The 21,081-nt window shown below is 46.0% G+C and overlaps 1 protein-coding gene and 1 long non-coding RNA gene across 2 annotated transcripts in view; both read left to right on the plus strand.

Moving 5' to 3' along the window:
* Positions 1–20,140, plus strand: part of LOC145715509 (uncharacterized) — a 464,377-nt gene extending 444,237 nt beyond the window's left edge. Inside the window, exon 2 of the long non-coding RNA XR_014137733.1 lies at positions 19,109–20,140. This is a non-coding gene — a long non-coding RNA (uncharacterized LOC145715509). The remainder of the gene's footprint in view (positions 1–19,108) is intronic.
* Positions 1,092–20,140, plus strand: IYD (iodotyrosine deiodinase). The gene is made up of 5 exons (XM_078447458.2): positions 1,092–1,368; positions 10,698–10,889; positions 13,139–13,298; positions 16,670–16,826; positions 18,591–20,140. The coding sequence occupies exons 1-5, from the start codon at positions 1,191–1,193 to the stop codon at positions 18,771–18,773; spliced, it is 870 nt and encodes a 289-aa protein (XP_078303584.2). The 5' UTR covers positions 1,092–1,190; the 3' UTR covers positions 18,774–20,140.
* Positions 20,141–21,081: the final 941 nt, after the last annotated feature.

The raw sequence follows: 21,081 nt of genomic DNA on the forward strand, positions 1-21,081 counted from the left end.
TTCATAAAATGTTATGAATATACAAGCACATATAAATATGTAGTATTTTCTGCTGTTTTTATTCCGATGGTTCATATTATACATAATTGCATATCTTGCTGCTGTAGACTGGGGGATGTGATGATATGAGGAGGTAGGGCCTTCGGCGGTGACTTAGGTTTCTGTGAAGCTGTGAGGTCATAAGGGTGAAGCCCTCCTGAGTAAGACTAGTGCCCTTACAAAAAAAGGCATGAGAGAGAGAGTCTCACTTTTCTGCCATATGAGGACACAGTAAGAAAGCAACCACCTTCAAATCAGGAAGAGCACCCTCACCGGGAATCAAACTGGCCCCCACCTTGATCTTGGAGTTCCCAGCCTCCAAGAAGGTGAGAAAAGTCTTGGAGTTCCCAGCCTCCAAGAAGGTGGGGAAAAAAAAATTCTGCTTAAGCCACCTCACCTATGATATTTTTGTTATAGCGACCCAATCCAACATTTGCTAAACAGATGTTAAGACATTTGCTTAAAAACCGAAACAAACAAACAAACCCTACGTAAGTTACCTAATTAACCAAACTGTCATTTTAGGGTTTTTTTAGGTCACTTTTCCTGGATCAAAGTTTTTCTCCAATGCAAAATATGATCATTTTTCTGCTCTATCTGTTGTCTTAGGCTTTGTTAAAAAATATATATCAAAACCTCGGGGCAGGGTTTCACAAATATGATGTTTTTAAAATGCAGACTATCAGGCCTTTTTCCTGGAAATTTTCTTTCACTAGATGTGAGTTGGTGCCTGGAAATCTCCCCTTTTGAAAACAAGTTCCCCAGGGGATTCCTAGCTTCTGGCAAGTTGAGGACACATTGCTCTCGGAGAAAAGTTAAACAGGAGGAAGATTAAACACCTTCTACCGCTGTTAGCAACCCCCAGCGCATTCAAGTATTTACTCACATTCTGGAACTTATTGTCTACGCCTATATTTCTTGGGCACACGATTTTAAAAAGCGAATGCACCTGGGCATTACCAAACCCACAACACACCCCCAGTGCACACGCCGTGATCTTTGCTCCTTTGCAAAGTCCTCTGAGAGTCACAGAGTTCACCCTGTCCCTCCCACAGCTCCCTCTTCCTTCATTCCTCGTTCCTGTCTCTGTTTGTTTAAGTGCAGTGTGGGAAGTGTGTGCGCTGTTCAGAGTGAGAGTCAGTCTTACGACCATGTTTTTCCTGACTCCAGTCCTGGTAGCAGTTGTCTGCATTTTGATCGTGTGGATCTTTAAGAATGGTGATGGAAGCAGCAAGAGACAGAAGGGGGAGCCCAGAGCCAGGGCCGAGGTTCGTCCCTGGGTGGATGAGGACCTAAAAGACAATACTGATCTCCACCAAGGGGAAGAAGGTAAGGACACTGGCCAGGCTACTGAGCTTCTCCTGTTTGCGTTTTTCTGATGAGCAGGGCTTCTGGGGAGGAGGAAACACGTGCGGGTCAGTTTCATCATCAGCCTCTACTATGTCATCAGAGACAGATCATTTCTCTCAGGGGACACCTGCTGGCACCAACCCACCCTTGATTTCTGGATCAAGAGTCAGTAAAGAGCTGTTGAGAAGCTGACATTTTCCCTAGCTCCATTCCTGCTCTGGCTGTTAAAATCTTGGCCAAGGGGCACATCACAGGCTGGTGGTGGCCATGGGGAAAGGGGTCGTGGGTTTGTTTGTTTTTTTTAATGTTTATCTATTTATTTTGAGAGGAGGGGAGTGCAGAAAGAGCAAGAGAGAGAATCCCAAGCAGGTTCCACGCTATCAGCACAGAGCCCGATACGGGGCTCAGTCTCACGAACCACGAGATCACGACCTGACCCGAAATCAGGAGTCAGACGCTGAACTGACTGAGCCACCCAAGTGCCCCCAGAGTGGCCAGGTTTTAATCAAGGACTTGGAAATGCAAAATGTGGCATCGATCTAGGGGCTCACTACTCTTCCTTGTGCCAGTTGCCCTGTGTCCTCAAAGCTGGGTGTTCAACTTAGTGGACAAGGCAAGAAGTAGGCAACAATCAGGGAGTAATGAGGGGCTGAAGGGATCATCAGGGCCTTCAAAGAGGTGCGGGGAGCGTGGGGGTGCAACAGAGAAAGGACGAATCGGGCCTGGCCAATTAATAGGACCTGAAGAGCAATGGTTAGGAGACACCTCAGATGAGAGGAGCAGAACGAGCGTAAGAGCAGGGACGGACCCTCTGAGAAAAATGTGGAGGAGATGGGAAGACCTCAGTGGTAAAGGCGGTGGGGGGAAGGGGGGAAGTGAAATGGGGTGGTGACCATGGGCCCAGTCCTGGCTGATCTGAGGACGAAGAGGTGGTAAGGAAGCAGGCAGGGAGACGTTCCTGAGGAGCCTTGAGTGATCAGTGTTGGATGTGCCTCGGAGGTGGGTTCGTGGGATGGACTCGATTTGGAAGAGGCTCAGTGATTCTCAGCTGGACCGGTGATGCCCCCGCCTGGGAAGAGGCCACCTGGACATGTGTGTGGGTGTGTTCGTGTAAGGGCACGTATGTGTGCACATGTTCTGAGTTGCCCTGATCTCAGGATTGGGGGTGGGGTATACAGCTGGCGCTCAGTGCGGGGATCCAGCAATGCTGAATGTACTGCAGAAAATTCAAGCCCAGGCGGCCTCTTGGCAGGGCTCCCTCTCACTCTCTCGCTGAAGGACATCCCCCCCGAATGCCAATCCTGCCCAGTTGAGAAGCACTTTTCTTGAACAAAGGGACATCCGTTATGAAGCCGCGTGGTGGCTTGCCCTGGTAAGGATGGCCTGGGTGGTGGTGGCAGTGGGAGCGCAGAGGAAGGAGTGAGTCAGGGCGAAGTTAAAGAAAGAACAACGGGGGTTGGTAATAAATTGAGTCTGGGGAGAAGGAGAGGGTAAGCGCTGGAGCCTGGCCGAGGTGGAAGGACCCTATCATACATGGGGGAGGGGAGAAGAGCTAGGCAAGAGAGGATGTTGAACATAGACAAAGACGTGTTGGATTTGAGAAGGTGACACATCTAAGCAGAAAGGGAGAGGGGGTCCAGGCGAGGGATCCAGGTTGCAGACACGGGTTGGATAGTCCCAGCACAGGGTGGTACTTGGAACTTATAAAACTGATGAGTTCTCTAACGGGATATTTGCTGGTGATAAGACTGAGCATAGAACGGGGGGCACCCGCAACTAAGAGGGTCTGTGGTGGGAAAAAGGGACCGCAGGAAAGACCACCTGGGGAAGGAACTCCAGGATATGGACAACAACAGGCTCTTAACAGAACACTGGCTGTGTCCACTTAGCATCGCGTTTTATGTATAGTAAACCACTCAATCTTCAAGCCAATACAGCAGCGTGGGCACTATGATTATCCCCATATTAAAGATAGGGAAACTGGGGCTCAAATCCGCTAAGTCACCTGCCCAAGTAGGTAGTGATAGAGCCAGGACCCAGGCACATAGCCAGCTGTTAGACTGCATTTCTCATAGGAGAATAACCTAGAACAGAGAGGGCAGGAGATGACCAGCGGGCCTAAAAATTCCCTGCGAGATCAGAGGTAGTGTGCCTTAAGGAAAGCCCACTCAATCTGCAGACTTTGGGGGTACAAGAGGGGTTGATAAGGCCGGTGGGGAACCAGGGACCTGGGGCTGGACTGAACGTTGGGAACACAGAGCAAAGCTGTGTGGCCCTGTCTCGTTCTGCTTGTTCATTTTTGCAAAATCCTCTGCCTCGTTCTTCGTTCCTCACATGGAAGAATAAATTGCACCTTTAGTGGCCTCCTCAGCAGCCATGGGCACCTCTGCCCAGAATGTAGGGTTCAGTCTCTTGTCGGAATTTTTCTTGTTCACTTAAGCGACACCTACTGAGGTCTCAGAGGTGATGGGTGAGAAGCAACTTTTAAACCCAGGTTTCTCTGCCACCCGAGTCCCTGCGTCTAGCCCCTGGATGGGTAGATACAGTCTAAGAGAGGATTCAGTGCTGGCACTGAAGGTTCAGAGGGGACCGGGTAGGGGTATCAGCTGGAGAACCGAAAGGATTCCATTACTGAAGAAACATGGAGATGCTTTTGATGACGGCAAATGGACACCAGATTCAAACCAGGTGGAAATTAATTACAAGAGACAAAACAATAAAATAAGGATTATAGGCCATTCTAGTGCGAGTTTAAGGAAAATAAGGGTACCAACCCAACCGCCTCCAGCTTTGGCTCGCAAAGAATGCTTACTCCACCGAATCAGCATGCGTGTGAGCTGCTTGGAAAATAAATTCGGCCTAATTCAGAATAAATAGACATTCGGCACAGGCTTCCTTTAGGGAGCAGTCAAACGTGTGTCTTGTTAATATTTTCTTGTTCAACTGTAGCAGAGGTCTAAGGAGGAGAAATGACAAAGAGGAAGGCTCGGATTGTCTCCCTAAAGTGAGCCATAAATCCTGTACAAACATGCTCTAGTCAGGCCCAGGTTCTTGGAAGCTCATGGAAATGGAGATAGGAAGAGAAGATAGAGGGAACACATCTCATCAGGATGTGTTTGTTTTGATACTGGCGGGGATATGTCTTCACTTAGCTTTACTGACCATCCAAAAACTACTGTCCTCATTGAAATTTGGTCCCGGATTGTCTAGTCACTACTAAGAAAGGCTAGTGTTAGGGGTGCCTGTGTGGCTCAGTTGGTTAAGCGTCGGACTTTGGCTCGGGTCATGATCTCACAGCTTATGAGTTCGAGCCCGCATTAGACTCTGTGCTGACAGCTCAGAGCCTGGAGCCTGCATCAGATTTTGTGTCTTCCCTCTCTCTCTGCCCCTCCCTTGCTTGCTCTCTCTCTCTCTCTCAAAAATAAACATTAAAAAAAATTTTTTTAAAGGAAAGGCTTGTGTTAGCAATTTTATATGGTTCTACCTAACACACTGTGTAACTTCCAAGTGAGAAAAGATAAAATGGGGAAAACTCAGTCATACCAGTGGAAAGCAGGAAAGGTAGTGGAGGAGAGAGGCAAGAAAAAACCATGTGTTAGAAAAGTGAGCTCAGTGATGAGGATAGATATATACATAGATACGCATGTATGCATATGTATATAATTTTACAAATCTCACACACAAATTGATACATCTCTGTATGCATATGTATATGTATGGGATATATTTGTATGTAGAGAATGGTAATAAGCAATTTCAGGGTTTGTGGCTGGCCGTTACAAAAAAAAAAAAAAAAAAAAAAAAAAAGGCCTGTGTTAAAATTATGGCCTGTGTGGGTAACACCTGAGAATTAAAATGTTCCCACAGACTTGGGGAAGGACAGTTTTTTTATGTACCCATGATAATGAGCAGCCGTTGGAAGAGGTTTCAAACCTGTTCAACGAATAGAGGACAACTCACCTCAGTAAAAGCTTAGCAAACCCACCAATCAGTGGCAGCCTCTTACCTCTGAAAGCCAATCAGGGATGGATTCACTTCAGTACCAGCCCCTCTGGGCGCCAACCAATCAACAACAGTTTCAAACAAGTAACGCTGTTCCTACAGATGATATCAATCTTTTTACACTCCAGGGAATCCACTAATTCCTGAACTCCAAGCTTCTCAACCAAGTGGTGGGCTAGAGCTAGACAATGGGAGGAGCAAGAACCAACTGTTAAATATTCAGGAACATGGTGAGCCATTTTTCACTCATCAGCTTAACGTCAGGCCATGATGGGAGTATTTGCTCAATGGAAATTGGCAAGTGCTGCAAATCAGGCCTCCTCACCCCTCTCCTGGGGCTGGTTTGCCAGCACACCACTGCCAAAAATACCCCAAAATACTATAAAAGGTCAACACTCTACTGTGTTCACAGAGATTCTCCTTTGATATAGGAAGGAACAAGTCTGGCTTTGTCTTTGCATTTCATTATCCTTTGACACATACACCCATTAATACTTTTACATGGCTAATTTTGAAAGGTTAGTTTACCAAGATTCCTGTAAGACCTTAAGGTTTTAGGGCAAAGGGCAGGTAGATTGAGATGAGAGATTAGCAAAGGGAAAGGACTTGAATGGAGTCATTGTCTTTGAGATCAAGTCCGGGGGAGCCCTAGGGGGGAGGGTGGACCAACACAGGGGGCACTGGGGATACCACAAGAGATGATGGGGCTCAGAAACAAGTTCTGTCAAATTCATTCAGGATAGCACAGGGGAGGAAAAATTTCTCTCTACCCGTCAAGATTCTTACATCTGATCTAAGAATTAAATTGCCATGAGACGGATTAACAGGCGGGAACAAACAATTACATGTGCCTACAGTTTCAGTAATAAAATTGAGACCCAAAGAAATGATCAAGGCAGGCAGATTTTACACATTTTAGACAGAGACAATAAACTTGTGAGGAATCAACAGGACAAAGAAATGTTTGGGAGCTTCAATTAGTAAGAAATTCTAAACAGAATTTGGGCTGAGGTAGTAGATTAGTAAAAAGTAACAAGATTTGTTTCTAAAGCTTTCTTGGCTGTAAAGTTCATGTCTCTGGCGATAAGGATCTCTCTCTACTTTCTGGTACAGGGAGAGTACTTTTCATATGAGAGATTTATTCTCTGCTTTCAGAGAGACAGAGGTCACAGTGTCCTTCCTGTACTGGCTATTTCCTAAGTAGCTTCAGTTCAAAATAATCAGTATGCCCTTGTGGCACACTTTGGGGCAGCCTGCCCTGCCCTGAGTCCCTACAAAAGCATGGCTCTATTCAAGAACTTTCTACTAACCACCCCCCCGATTCCTCAGGCCACACACACCTCGGGAGCTGCTGGTGAAATATACTGCAGGGAGCTGGACAATTGACAGCCCTACGTGGAAACAGAGTGATGGCTAAGGCAGCTGGGAAGGAGGTGTTCTCAGGGCAGGTGTGGAGCCCTGACCTCGCGTCATCCTCACCTTCAACATTTGTCTCCTGCAAGAGCTGCCTCCCTCTCAGCCATATTAATATTGCTTCTCAATGTTCCCCAAAATGCCAAGAAGGGGACAAGGATGATGTGACACAAATTGGCCTTCTAGCTTCATAGCTAGAAACTAGTTGGCTCATTTGCAAAGATTTTGAAGTAGAACTCCAAAAACACAAAAGCAATTTATGTGGAGATGCAGCCCCAAACGAACAAACACAAAAATACCTCTGTGTTAACCATGAGAGAATACACACGGCCTAGAGCTTCTTGGCTGTTGGACCTAATGGTGCAGTTTAGAGATCCTTGGCATTAAAGCAATGATGAAAGGTGAATTGTCCTGGGTGTCAATACCAAACCCCAAGTGTGGCAGTATAGGTTGCGATCAAAACGTAGACTATAATAGCATCCATTTGTTTTGAAATATGTGGGCTTTATGCTCGAATGAATCCTCTAGAGAGGCTTGGCTGGTGTAGCGTGGAGGCAGAATGACTAGAGTTTACAGAGGCTGTTCTCTCCTCTTGGAGTGAGGAGGTCAGGGGGGAGGGAAAAGGTGGTACCTTTGGTATCGGTTCACTGCCCTGCAGTTCCCTGGGTGCCTTCTCTCCAAGCCTGCCCCCTTCCTCCCCCCCACCCCTCCACTGGCAAAATGTAGACCATCTGCCCTGGGAGAGGCTCCAGGAACAGCAAGCCTTTCAGGACAATCCATTGACTGGCCATTCATCTACCCTGCTCACTGATAACATCCAGGCAGCTGCTGCTTCATTCTGCTACAGTGGGAATGTTTACCTTGGACTTTACGAGCTGTGGAAACTGCCAAGTCATGAACCTGGGCTGGCTTTAGTCTATACAAATGCTGAATGGATATTAAGAGTTGGTAACTTGTCTCTCACACGGTTAGTGAGGCATTTCATGCATTTACTCATTTACCACTTGCTAAGGACAGAAGTTGCCAGACTTCATAACAAATGACGTGAAAGGATGCACGGGCGTTAAAAGTCTGTTTACACATTTGCTAAGTTCAGGGTTGGCATTGATGACATCTGGGTTGGGTTCAGAATCGATTGCCAGAAACCTGTAGGTGTTTGCTGCCCCTCCCCCATCATACCCGCCTCATTTAACTGAGCAACTGTTGATGGTCCTTCTCATTAAATGTGTGAACTGCCCTGGCTGCTAGTAAACTTTATACAGATAAAGAAGTTTCTCACTAACAGTGGTGAGGAAACCACAGTACTTGCTGGTATTGTCATTGGGGTTTTCAGCGTCTTTGAAGTCATTTCTTCTTGACTTTCCCTCCTGGGTCAGTCTTCCGAGAGAGCAAGGAGTGAAGTACAGTATGTGCATGCGAGTGAAGGGGAAAGGTAATTCTCTACCTGAACTCCACCTGGAACGTCCCAGACCCTCAGGGCCAGGCACTGGATCCCTTTTGCTCTTTTCTTCTGTTCCTGTTGTCATTCTCATCTTTATGTGAGGGTTCCCAAAGTCCCACCTTCTGGACTCAGACTTTTACTTTCACAGTTGACATCTTTTTTTTTTTTTTTAAATATATATTTTTTAATGTTTATTCACTTCTTGAGAGACAGAGACAGAGTTTGAGCAGGGCAGGGGCAGAGAGAGAGAGAGAGACACACACACAGAATCTAAAGCAGGCTCCAGGCTCTGAGCTGTCAGCACAGAGCCTGATGCGGGGCTCAAACCCACAAACTGCAAGATCATGACCTGAGCCGAAGTCGGATACTTAACCGACTGAGCCACCCAGGCACCCCTCACGCTTGACATCTTTGCTTGAACAACTCACAGGCATCTCTAATGTGATAGACTGATGATTCATACCCCTACTTCCCCCAGATGGCTCATTGCTCATCCTCTGTCTCAGTAGATGGTCCCACTCTCTCCTCAGGTGCTAAAGCCCACCCCCTGGGACTCATCTCTAGTCTCTCTCTCCCACCACTCCTGACCACACACCTCGGCAGGTCTTACCATTTGTATCTCCAGGATCTCCAAGAATTTGTCATTCTTTTGTGCCCCACCTAGTCCGGGCCAGCATTCTGCCCTGGCTTCTCAGTGGTGTCTCGACCACTTCACTTTTGTCTCCCTCCAATATATATATATCACTCTGCTTTGTTTTTTCTCACTCTTATGTTTTCTATCTATTAGTTTCTCCTTGCTCTAGATATTTCCTTCTGAGTTATCTTCCAGTTCGCTAATTTTTTTCTTTAGGTATGTATAAATCCTAAATCCATCCTGCTTTAAATCCATCCATTAAGTTCTTAATTCTGTTACTTTAATTTTCAGTTTTAGAAGTTTAGTTTCTCATATTTTCTTTGTCACTTTTTGTCATTTCCTGTACCCTACAGATCTATGAGTTCTAAATATAGTAATCGTAGTTGTTTTATCTTTTGAGTCTGATAATTCCAATATTTGGAGACATAGGAAATCTGATTCTGTTTTTAAACATCAATTCTGTTGTTTCTTGCTCAAAATGTTTTGTTTCTTTTTATGCCTGATTGTATTTGGTGCATCGCTGGTAATTATACTTAAAATTACTTGTGTATTGACATTTGCTCTTGCTAGGCAATGGAGGTATTTTCAGGCAGGACCACCTAATTCCAAGTTCAAGTTTGAGGCAGGACCCACCAAATGGTATTACCGCTTGGGGGCTGATTTATTTAGAATTCATTCTTTCTTTGAGGATGTGATCTTGGGGTCCCAGCTTATTAGCCTTCCCATTGTGTATAGGCCTGGGCTTTGATTCCTATCATCCTCAATCCCTGAAAATATGAAAATAAAAATGCAAATATGTAGAGATTGGCAAGTACTGTCAGAAGAAATGTGGCTTCTGTGCTTACCCACCTGCAGATTCGTATTTCCCTTCAGTTTTGGCTTGGGAATTTCTTACTACACTGTCAGCAATATACTGATTTTTTTAAAGACTTTAAAAGTACTTTATTTCATGATTTTACTGGTTTTCAGCTCATGCGAGATTGTTTCAAACAAACTAGTTCACCATTAATAGAAATTTTCATTCCTCATCTTTGTGTAGGTAAAACTTTCTTTTTCTTGATTTATAATCAGTGGAATTTGGATAGTCAGTAGTCAAGACCAGAGTTCAGAATTCTGTAGACCAATTCTTTTCATTTTTTATTGACTCTTTTGAGCTGATAATCTTGCAGACATTTTTGAGAACTTTATTTCTTTCTCCCCACTGGCCATCTTATGACTGTAGGAGAGGAGAAATAATATTCCCTCTATCTTTTAGGTTCTTGGCTGAGACCCCTCCCCCCTCCCCCCCATAATAAAAGATAGATTAAGAGGAGAAAAAGAAATAGGAGCTTAATCACATGTATACCTACCGTATACATGGGACAGGCCCAGGAAACTTGAGTGAGTCCCTGAAATGGCCCAAGTCACTACTTAAATACAATTTTCAACTAAAGACAAAAGAAAGACATTAGGGGAAGGGGATCCAGTTAGGGGAGGTTATCAAGAAAAGCACAGTGTTTTAAGCTGGGGTAAGGCGGTTGTACAGATTTAAGTCCACCTTCTCCATTGATAAGACTTTCTTGCCAGGGTCATCCTTTCCTTCTTGGTACAGGGAAGGCTTGTGGGTGGGGATTTCCTTCACAAAAGTACACGTCCCTTACAAAAAGGTAACTTCTACTCTGGTTTTCAGCACTTTTCTTGTGTCTTTTGTTTCTTAAAAATTATCGGCTCAAAATAATCCTTGTGCCAAAGAGGCGTACCACGGGGTGACATATTCTGCTCTCCTTCGTGACCAAGAAGTGCAATTTAGTTTGTTGCCTTTTTTGTTCTTATTTGTAGGTGCCAATGACCGGCAAGAGTCAGAGGAAGACGTCGAACATATTCCATTCTCCCACACCCGGTATCCTGAGAAGGAAATGGTGAAGAGATCCCAGGAATTTTATGCACTTCTCAGCAAAAGACGGTCTGTGAGATTCATAAGTAGTGAGCAAGTCCCCATGGAAGTCATTGATAATGTCATCAAAACAGCAGGTCTGTAACTGCACGTTGTGCTTTTGAGAATGTCAGCTGCAAGTCACAATATTGGAGCACTACTGAAGTTCAAACACACTGAATAAAGCCTAGGGTGATACGTTTATTTATAAAATCTTACCCTGGTGTTGACTGACTGCCAGAAACATAACGATTTCCGCTTTCTACAAACTTTTGACTATTACAAACTACCTGGGACCAGATGTGACAACAGTTTAAAATTTCTGAAATTACTGAATATTAGGATCTTTTATTAAAAATAAAAATTTCTGAACATACTATTATGCATTGGAAGAGAAACATCCCCTTACTTTACCCCCCTCTTAAAATACATTCACACACACACACACACAGGCTCACTCACATTTGTGCATTTCTCTTTTCAGAACCAAATTTTTTAGATTACACGCTCTAGTACTATTTTCTAATAAACTAGCAAAATTTACCTACATGAATTTGCAAAGTAAACCACAGCAAGACAAACCCATTTTCTTTTTTTTTTTTTTAACGTTTATTTATTTTTGAGACAGAGAGAGACAGAGCATGAACGGGGGAGGGTCAGAGAAAGAGGGAGACACAGAATCTGAAACAGGCTCCAGGCTCTGAGTGGTCAGCACAGAGCCCGACGCGGGGCTCGAACTCACGGACCGTGAGATCATGACCTGAGCTGAAATCAGACGCTTAACCGACTGAGCCACCCAGGCACCCCAAGACAAACCCATTTTCAACATGAATTGATATTTCCACAGAGGAAAATAAAAGAATTATAGAAAAAAGGGGGGAAGCAGATGTCAGAGAAATCCCCTATTTGAGTCTCCTCTGATTGGAGTATTACTCCTATATAAATCACATTTAAGTTCATTTGCAAAGATTATTGCATGGCCATTGTGAATGGGCTTTACGTTTAGCTCTTGACTTGCATTTCACAATCCAATCATGCTGTCTTGACTGTAGGGAGTGTGGGTGACAACAAGAGCCCCATCAAGCAGGCAGTCCTGACCCCCCTGGTGTAGAGCCTCTGCCATTAAATTACTCACCAGGAAGAATGGAATAGTTGCTTTTGAAATAACCTATTCGTGGATCCTTGTGGTCTCTGGCTGGGAACAGCGGGCCATCTCTAAGACAGCAGGGTGACACCTAGATCAGAAGCTGGGCCTGGTTGGAGTCTGAAAGGGGATTCTAGCTCCTTGGGCACTGAGATACACTACTAAGCTCTGTACCAGGATCCTGGGGCTGATCCAAGTGTGGGCTGAGGCTTCCCATAGCCCATGAGAGCTGGGAGACAGGCTCTTATGTACTGAGCACCCAGGGCCAAGAGTTCTCATGTGTCTCCAGTGGGACCACAAACCCCACAGTGCTGCCTTCAGCGTCCTGATACAGGTACCAAACAGTGTATAGTTGAGTTACTTCTCGTGAGTGGTGTTTTCCTTTTATTTAAAGTTTGTTTATTTATTTTGAGAGAGAGAGAAAGAGAGAGAGTGAGCCAGCCGGGGAGGGGCAGAGAGAAAAGGAGAGAACCCCAAGCAGGCTCCACCAGCCCAGAGCTCACCACCGTGCTCGAACCCCTGAACCTCGAGATCATGACCCCAGCCGAAGTCAAGAGTCAGGCACCCAACTGACTGATCCACCCAGGCATCCCTCTCATGGGTGTTTTAAAAGCCATTTGACCATTTCAATGTTACCATTTTCAACGAGCTTCGTGACTCTATCCTTTTCTAAGAATATCAAGGGGCACTTGGGTGGCTCAGTCGGTTAAGTGCTCAACTCCTGGTATCGGTGCAAGTCAATGATCTCACGGTTTGTGAGTTGGAGCCCCACATCGATTCTCTCTCTCCCCCTCTCTCTCTGCCCCTCTCCCTGTCATGCTTTCTCTCCAAATAAATCACCTTAGAAAAATAATATCAAAACAAACAACATTTTGGAGCATTTGGGCTGTTAGAATTTCCCTTCTGGCTTCCCTTAGTTCCCTTACATAGGAATGTTTCCCCCCCACATACTTAGAGAAGTGGTGATAAATCCCCATAGCCCTGGAACCACTGGCCTCGACCTCAGTTAGTTGGTTTGTAGCCCCTAAAGTGAGGCAGAATGGAACAGAGAGGACAGCCACGTGCCAGAATCCGTGACCAAGCACTTTGCTCACCAGGTGATGGAACTTCGTTTTCAGCGAGTGTGAGTTACTATACCCATTCTTAATGACCATTCTCACATTTTCGTGTTTCCATTTCTGCTTTTAATGTTATGGATGATAGGAACTGCCCCAAGTGGGGCCCACACGGAGCCCTGGACCTTTGTGGTTGTGAAGGACCCGGACGTGAAACATAAGATTCGGGAGATCATCGAGGAGGAGGAAGAAATAAACTACTTGAGAAGGATGGGACGCCAATGGGTTACGGACCTGAAGAAACTGAGGTACAAGAGTTGATGGGATGATTAACCTCTTCTGTGCCTTAGTTTCCTCATCTGGAAAATGGGACTACCTAGGATTTACTTCGTTATGAAAATTAAATGTGCAAGCCTGCTTGTAAGCACATAGAATGGTGAAGACAAGGAGGAAGTGGCATCATTGGTAAACAAACAGTCTTCCACCCAAGTAGTCGTAAACACACCTTTGAGGACTCACTTCGCTTTTCTCCCATCTAGAGTGTAAGATCGTGGCATAAAGATGTCTCGGGACCTTGGCTGAAGTAAATTACATTTGCTAAAGTGATAACACCTTCCAAGTAATCTTAGCACATGGTTAGTAAGAGCAAACAATCCGTGCAAGTATGGCATCTCTTAGGCATCAGTAACTGTGTGGGCTTCCTTATCTCTAGGAAAGAAGCGTGGGGGAACTCACTGTAACTAGGTTTAAGCCTGAGCCCTCGCGCCCTGGGGGAGGCCCTGCAGGTGTCCATTTTCTCTCATAGCTGCCCCTGCCAGCCACGTGTGGAGTCCTGTTTGCCCATTGAGGGGCAGTCATCCCTCATAATGTCTCAGATGCATTCCATAACTTCTCTGTCACTTTTGTCATCACGGCCGTCACCTTCCATTGTTTAGACTCTGCTTTGTCATTTATGGAGTCCTCTTTATAACCACGGCCCTCCCCATAAAGGCCACTTCCTTTCCCCTCCAGCGCGCTCTGAGGCTGAGTGTGAGAAGGGACAATGGGCAGAGATGTTGGTTTTTCTTTCTGAGAAGGGAAGCTTGCTCTAGTCTTTGGCATTTGGAGTGCAAGGGCGCTCACGCCGCTGGTCCCAGCCGCCGGCCTTCTTCGGTGGCCAGTCCTGGGGTGTTATGGGGTGTTATCCGACACCCCAGTGTGACACAAGCTTGTGATAAGAGAAAAGCAAGAAAAGGCGACCAGGTTGCAGCCCTGGGGGCAAGGGAGGAGTATTCAGGGCTGGGTGATGAGAAGAGGGTCTCTTGGCTCTTTTCCTGTTTCATTTATTTGGCCCCAGAGGTCATTTTCTTACCTAAGATGTTTAAACCCTATTAAACAGACGCCCTTGTGGAAATGTAACTTATTACCATGCTCTGCAACTAGTGCAGAATATTAATAATAAATATAAAAATCTCGCTGCATATTCATGGGAAAAATGGGATGGATAAAAGTTGAGTTCCTACCCTTAGAGAGATGTCCTGCTCTATGCGTGCACAGTGCTTACAAAACGCTGCTGGCCCCTGACGTTTTCCCCAATGAAGGCAGAATTAGTCGCTCTCTTGTCTCTGTGCTCAAAGCCCCTAATAGGTACCTTCTGTGCATCTAAAATGGCCATTTCATCACATAGCATTTTGCTTATTGGCTTACTTTTCTTCTCATTGCATAGGCCATATTTTAGAAGCCTTATGGACTTTCTTTGCGGGCGATACGAACACGCGCATATATACATAAAACGCTAGGGGTCCAGGTTTAAAAATGTCTTACGCCATCTAGCGTAGTGCGGTTGCAGAGTAGGCAGTTGAGTAGATGTTAAATTGAGCTGCAAATGAACATATATCCTGACGTCCTAGGCAGAAGGTGCTAGTTGTCCCTTTATTAATAAGTCTCACTGCCGTGTTTTTATCCACGGTCATGTGATGTCATAATAAATTCTTGTGAACCTGAGCAAGCCAGAAATATTAGATACCAGTGTACACTTAGACCCCCCAAAAAATAAGTACAAAAATCATTAAAAAGTATTCATCTGCGTTTGAACAAAGGCACACTGCTTCATCTCTGTCTTACATTAATTTCTTTTGAATTATTCACTGCAACATAATATCGGTGACCATAACAATGCTAACACACACACAGCGATGTGTACTGGGTACTTTTCTAAGCCCTTAATATATTTGACCGATATCACCCTCACGATAGCTGTATGAGGTGAACGTGCGCGACAGCACGTTTTACACATGCGGGAACTGAGCCAAGGGAGGTCGAGCAGGTTGCCCGGCATGACAAAACCCGTCGGGCTCCCCGAGTTTATCTTCTTTCTGAACAACAAGCATTCTTCCTCTTCGTGAGGAGAAGAGCATTGGTAACAGCCCAACGTGACGAAACTGGCTGAAGCGTGAGAAGGCGGCTTGGAAAATGTGACCTGTAGAAGTTAATAGCATAAGAGGAACCATAGAAAACCGCACAAGTGAGTTTAGTATGTTTGAGAATAGTGACGCACAGCTAGGCTTAAGGTGAAATCACCTCTTGTTTATTAATGACATAATGTGGCCCAAGAAAAATTCTAACGTATATCATTGCACGAGTAGCACTTTGAGTGTCTGAGCTAGAATAAAGCTTTCGCCAAATGTATGGATTAGGGTAACGGGATAGAGAAAGATATGCTCCTTAGCTGGCAAGCAAGACTCTCAACTTCGTATTTATACCTCACGTGAATTATCTCCCACTCTCACAAAGTTCACTTCCTTTTCTCCATCACTGGGCTGGCCACATCACCATCTTTGCACCTGTCATTTTGGTTAAACTTCACCATCACCTTTTTCTTCTCCTTTGCTTCTGTACCAGACCTGTCAGCTCCAGCTTCTACGCCTTCCCGAATTCCCTTGGCCCATTGCTATTGTCTACCTTCTGGTCCCCCTCGAGCTTGCCCCTTGCCCACACCAATCTACCTCTTCCTAAAACAGATCTGATCATGTGATGCTTCTGCTCAGAAGCTTATAGTCCCTCTCCGTCGCCTCCCACACGAAGTCCAGGACTCTGCAAAATCCGTGCGTAACCTGCCAGCCCACCCGTGCTCCACCTCGCACCCCATCCGCCAGCCTATCGGGCTTCTGGAAACTCCCCGACCTGCCAAGCGTCCTCCGTCCTGACTCTGCCTTTACGCGTTGACTCACTAAGATGTCCTTCCCCAGTGCCCCTCTCCATCCAGTCTCCAGCACCCCACGTCAAGGGACACTTTGGAAACGCTCTTCTAATATTCTTAGTCAAAATTACCAACACTTCATTTGGAGGGTTCCTAATGCAATTGACTTATATTTCTTTAATATCACCTACCGGGTTTTAGCTTGCTAAATTTTACACACTGCCTTCTGGGTTATAGGCTCCTTGTTTGTGCCTTTACACTTCATGTGCCTTGCTACACTAGGCCCTCGTTAACACATGCTTATTGAATTGAATGACCTTGGACAGAACACTATAGCGAAGACACAAGTAAACAACCGAAAGCCTTTTTTTTCCATTTAAACATAAAAGACAGGAAGTGCTTTTATTTTAGATGTAAATAAGATAAGGTTGTAAAGGGGAAAAAAAAGAACAAAACTCATTAAGAGCAAAGAGTCTCTGGATTATCTTTCTTTCGCTTCAGAACCAATTGGGTTAAGGAGTACTTGGACACAGCACCTGTTCTGATTCTGATTTTCAAACAAGTACATGGTGTTGCGGCAAGTGGCAAAAGAAAGGTCCACTACTACAATGAGATCAGTGTTTCCATTGCTTGTGGCATCCTCCTGGCTGCTCTTCAGGTATGTTACCCCCCCCCACCCCCCATCCCGCCCCAAAGACAGGAGCGATCCTGGAAAGCCAAACAGTGGCCTTATTCACAAATTTCAGCGGAGTTTCTATTTGAGAGACACTTGGAAGCTGTTCATCTAAAGTCGGACTCCTAAGACACGTAGCTTGGTGTGAAAAACGCCCCTGGAAACCTGGTGCAACGTGCTAGAATCCTCTTCTGGAAACATCACTTGAGGCTCAGGAAAATGGCCACTGCGTTTGCCTTCGTCTGTAACGACGCGAAGCTCCAAGGGTTTCGGCAGGCATGCTGCCTTGCTGGGCTCACTGTCGTCCGAGCCGGTGGCATGATTAAAAAGCTATAAAGAGAAGGCTCTCCCAGAGCTCCTTCCCTGGAAAGTCGAGCTTACGTGGCCTTGCGCTGGAAAGACATCTACGTGCTTTAAACAATTCCATCTCTGCGGTATGTGGGGGTCGCTGGAGCAATGCTAAGCATGAAACAGAGCAGATTGAGGTACACCTTTTACAGGATTCAGTTCATTCACTCAACTCCTTCTGTGTGGCAGGTCCGAGGGGAGGGGGGAGGGCACCAGGGAGGTCTTGCCTCATGAACTGTGCGTGCATTCTGGCGGGGACTGGGGTCCTGGGGTAGAGAGAGACAGTGAGCACGTAAAAGAAACGAGGCAAACAAGATGGTAAGTGAGAGTGATCATACTTCCAAGCGACAATCGAGTCCAAAAAACTACACGCTTCTTCACTAACTCGAAGCAAACTTTATATGGCGAAAATACCTTGCAAAATACAGTCGTGGCTAACACAAAAGAGGAATAGGCTTTTAGATTACTTGAAAAGTTTACCTAGAGAAAGTGGCATCTCACTTCCTCCCTAATGCTGTGAGCATGCAGATAAAGGAAGTGATGTGCAACATCGGACCACGCGGACGCCCCGTTCATTCATTCATCTGCCGGAAGAAGCAAACGGTTCAGAGATTTTTGAGCTCTGAATCAGCAGCCTTGTCACGTTAGTGTTGAGTTTGCTGCCCTCTAGCGTCGCCTCAGGCATGATTCTGAGCGTAGGTCCTATTTGCGAGGGAGGAAAGAGGAATCTTCCTGATGCTCCCCATCTGCACAGATCGCATATCGACCGGACCAAAGAGCCTGTCCTGTAGGACTCTCAAAGGCAGTTCTAGAACTTCTGTCTGGCTCAGGCTTAGCGGTGACCCTCTGATTGGGAAATCAGAGGGGAGGGAGGTAGCTTGGGAAGCATCTTGAAGCTGCATGTGATTTTTATTAGGTGTTTATTATCCGGAGGGGCTCGTAGACAGGTTGAGGGAGTAATGCCAGGCTACTGAGCCTCTGTCACTGGACGTAGGTATTTTCGGCTGGGGTGGTCCTCCGCCTGCATTGCTGGTTATATAAGCATAGGAACTCCCTGTTGTTTGAGGGTATACCCCTTCCTTGGGTATATTTGGACCCCCCAAATTTCCTTCCATGAAATAACCATTCCTGTGTCTTAACCATCAATGACAAATAGGACGAGTATTTTTCTTCTTCAAGAAGCTTCTTACTGTTGGGTTCAAAGAATGTGGTGACTAGGGAGGTTGAGGAGAACAGGTGAGGTTTAAGGTCCACCTGCCCAAGCTGGCGGGCTCTTTGCTGCCCAGCTGCAGGGAAATGATGGGACAAGCAGGCCTAACGGGGACCGGAATGTCCCCAGGCCACAAGCAAAGTCGTGACTTCCACTGAGTTGACACTGTATTCTCTCCCCTTCTGTCGTAGAATGCGGGACTGGTGACTGTCACCACCACACCTCTCAACTGTGGTCCCCGTCTGAGGGTGCTCCTGGGCCGCCCCACAAACGAAAAGCTGCTGATGCTCCTCCCCGTGGGATACGCCAGCAAAGAGGCCACGGTGCCCAACCTAACGCGGAAGCCTGTGGATCAGATCAGGGTGACCGTGTAGGCGGGAGCCCATCTGGGATGCGGGCAGACGACGGCCTGGTCCTCTCTTGTCCCTCTTGGGTCTGCTCTTCCCACGGGTGTTAGGTCTCCCCAGCACCTCCCTCCGCTCAAGAAACCTTTCCGCAGGAGTCTGAGAAGCTCCTAGCGTGACGAGGTGAACATATTATAGTAAGAGGACGACAGGTGCTTGTCTTTCATTTCCCATCTGCTTTGGGGATGCATGCAAATTTTACTAAGAACAATTGCAAGATTTTAAAATTGTTCCAGAAAAATCCCTGGTGATTCTTTTTCTCTCTTACACCCTAAAAGCTCGTATACAGCAAAGATTCATCAGAGAGTTTAATGTGGCCCCAAGAACTCAGCTACGTGATCGTTCTTGAATTTGCATTTAGACTAATCAGATAGCCTCTGTCCTCTGATTTCTGGCGGCTCTTAGGCCACGGATGGGCTTTTGAGATCCACTCTTTTACTGGACTTCATGGACATCCTGCCAGTTTTTAGCAAGCAACTAGCAAACTAATGAAAGCGTCCCGGGCCCGGAACAGACGAGTGCACGCCGAGCAGGTGAACCTGAACTGGCAACCATGCGAACACGTAAGGGGACAGTCGTGTCACCCGGCGGTGCGTTGGAGCTGGCTCGCACCAGCCTGCGGAAGCGGATTGTTCAATATTCAGGAATTTGGTGAGCCAGCTGTTAAACCATTTGCTGCTTGGAATCTCCCATGGTGGGAGTATTTGTACCACCGCAGTTGGCTGATACTACAATTTTTCTCGAAGGGCACTGTTTTCCATACCCCGCACTGAACCGTGTCTCTCTTCTTTTCTGCTCCAGACCACAGAAGACGCATCCCTTTTGTGCAGATGGCACTCAAGCAGTTTGGGACTGGTAGGGTGCGAGGTGTTAGGCTGGGAACGCCAGACCCCATCTTTCACCGATCGCTCTGTCTTCCCTTCCCGGGACTCTGCACACACAGGCACATGTAGCTCAGGTCCGTTTTTGTCAAGCAGCCCTACACAGCTCTTTCTCCCCTCCACCACCCTTCTCCTCTTCTTTTTCCTCAGTTTTCTCAAGAAAAATCTCTTCGGCCTCTTTTCATTCCACACGTGAATACACAATTTAGGAAAAGCCCTTGGTATTTTTGACGAGAGTCAGAGCTGGAGACAAACCTGTATCAAAGGAGGACGTTTTTTCCCCCCCTTAAAATATAATTAGATGTTACAAGAACCTGTGACCCTCGACCTCCCAAGTTCTTTGAAGGATCTAGAAGTCTCCTTTGGAATCTCCAAAGTCTTCCATCTGTGTTTTCATTGTTCTCTAAACATGCTTTTCCCCAAGGCTACAGATTTTAATAAATGAAAATTTTCTTACATCTGTTTCCAGTTTTTTAATTAGTGTTGTGACAGGTGTTTGTCCTGTACTCTTTATTGTAAACGAGCATTGTTTTAACTAACTATGGCCTTATTAGTCTTACACGGGCTGCGAGCCTATGGGACCCTAACCACTGTATTTCAGATTTTTTTAAACAGGGAAAAGATACTCTGAATTCCAAGTATCAGATTAATAAACAGACTTTGGCGTTTCAATGCAAAGAAATTGGGGGACGCCTGGGTGGCTCCGTCGGTTAAGCAGCCGACTTCGGCTCAGGTCATGATCTCATGGTTTGTGAGTTCGAGCCCTACATCAGGCTCTGTGCTGACAGCTCGGAGCCTGGAGCCTGCTTCGGATTCCTTGTCTCCCTCTCCCTCTGCCCCCAAGCCCCTCCTTGTGAGCACGTTCTCTCTCTCTCTCAAAAAATAAACATAAAAAAAATAATAAAAACAATAATATTTAAAAAACAACAAAAAGAACAATGCAAAGAAGTTGAAGTTGTATTTATAAACTTCTGTTTCTCATGGGTTGAAACTGTTCGAGCCCAGAGAGCTATGTGCTGGTTTTAGTTCCGCTGAGGAGGGCTGAGGTGTATAAGGGAATCTTGCCTCTGGACTGTGGGGTGAGAGGGAATCAGGTCAGTGGTGGGAGTCTGGGTACAAGTTCAAGTACAGAGCCACTTGAGAGGAAAGAGAAAGCCCAGCCACACCAGTCAGGAGCCCTCAGGCAACAGACTCCGAAGGCCTAGAAACCTTCCAGATCACCGTGCCCAGAAACACAGCCCTGGTTTTCATAGACGCTGAGCAAATGTGCAAAGGCACGTAGTCTGGAAGCACGACAGCCATTCCCTTCGGGTTCGGGGAGGAGGATGTTACAGTCAACCTTTGAACAACACGAATTTTTTAGATAAATACACCAGTACTACAAATGTATTTTCTCC

The sequence above is a fragment of the Panthera onca genome, chromosome B2, assembly GCF_046562875.1.
Source record: "Panthera onca isolate mPanOnc1 chromosome B2, mPanOnc1 haplotype 2, whole genome shotgun sequence".
In the NCBI taxonomy this organism is placed as follows: Eukaryota; Metazoa; Chordata; class Mammalia; order Carnivora; family Felidae; genus Panthera; species Panthera onca.

Excerpts from the sequence above, each read along its gene's own strand:
- IYD (XM_078447458.2), top strand. The coding sequence starts at position 1,191 with ATGTTTTTCCTGACTCCAGTCCTGGTAGCAGTTGTCTGCATTTTGATC. Across the intron at positions 1,369-10,697 it reads TCTCCACCAAGGGGAAGAAG|GTGCCAATGACCGGCAAGAG; the intron begins GTAAGGACACTG and ends TCTTATTTGTAG. Across the intron at positions 13,299-16,669 it reads ACGGACCTGAAGAAACTGAG|AACCAATTGGGTTAAGGAGT; the intron begins GTACAAGAGTTG and ends CTTTCGCTTCAG.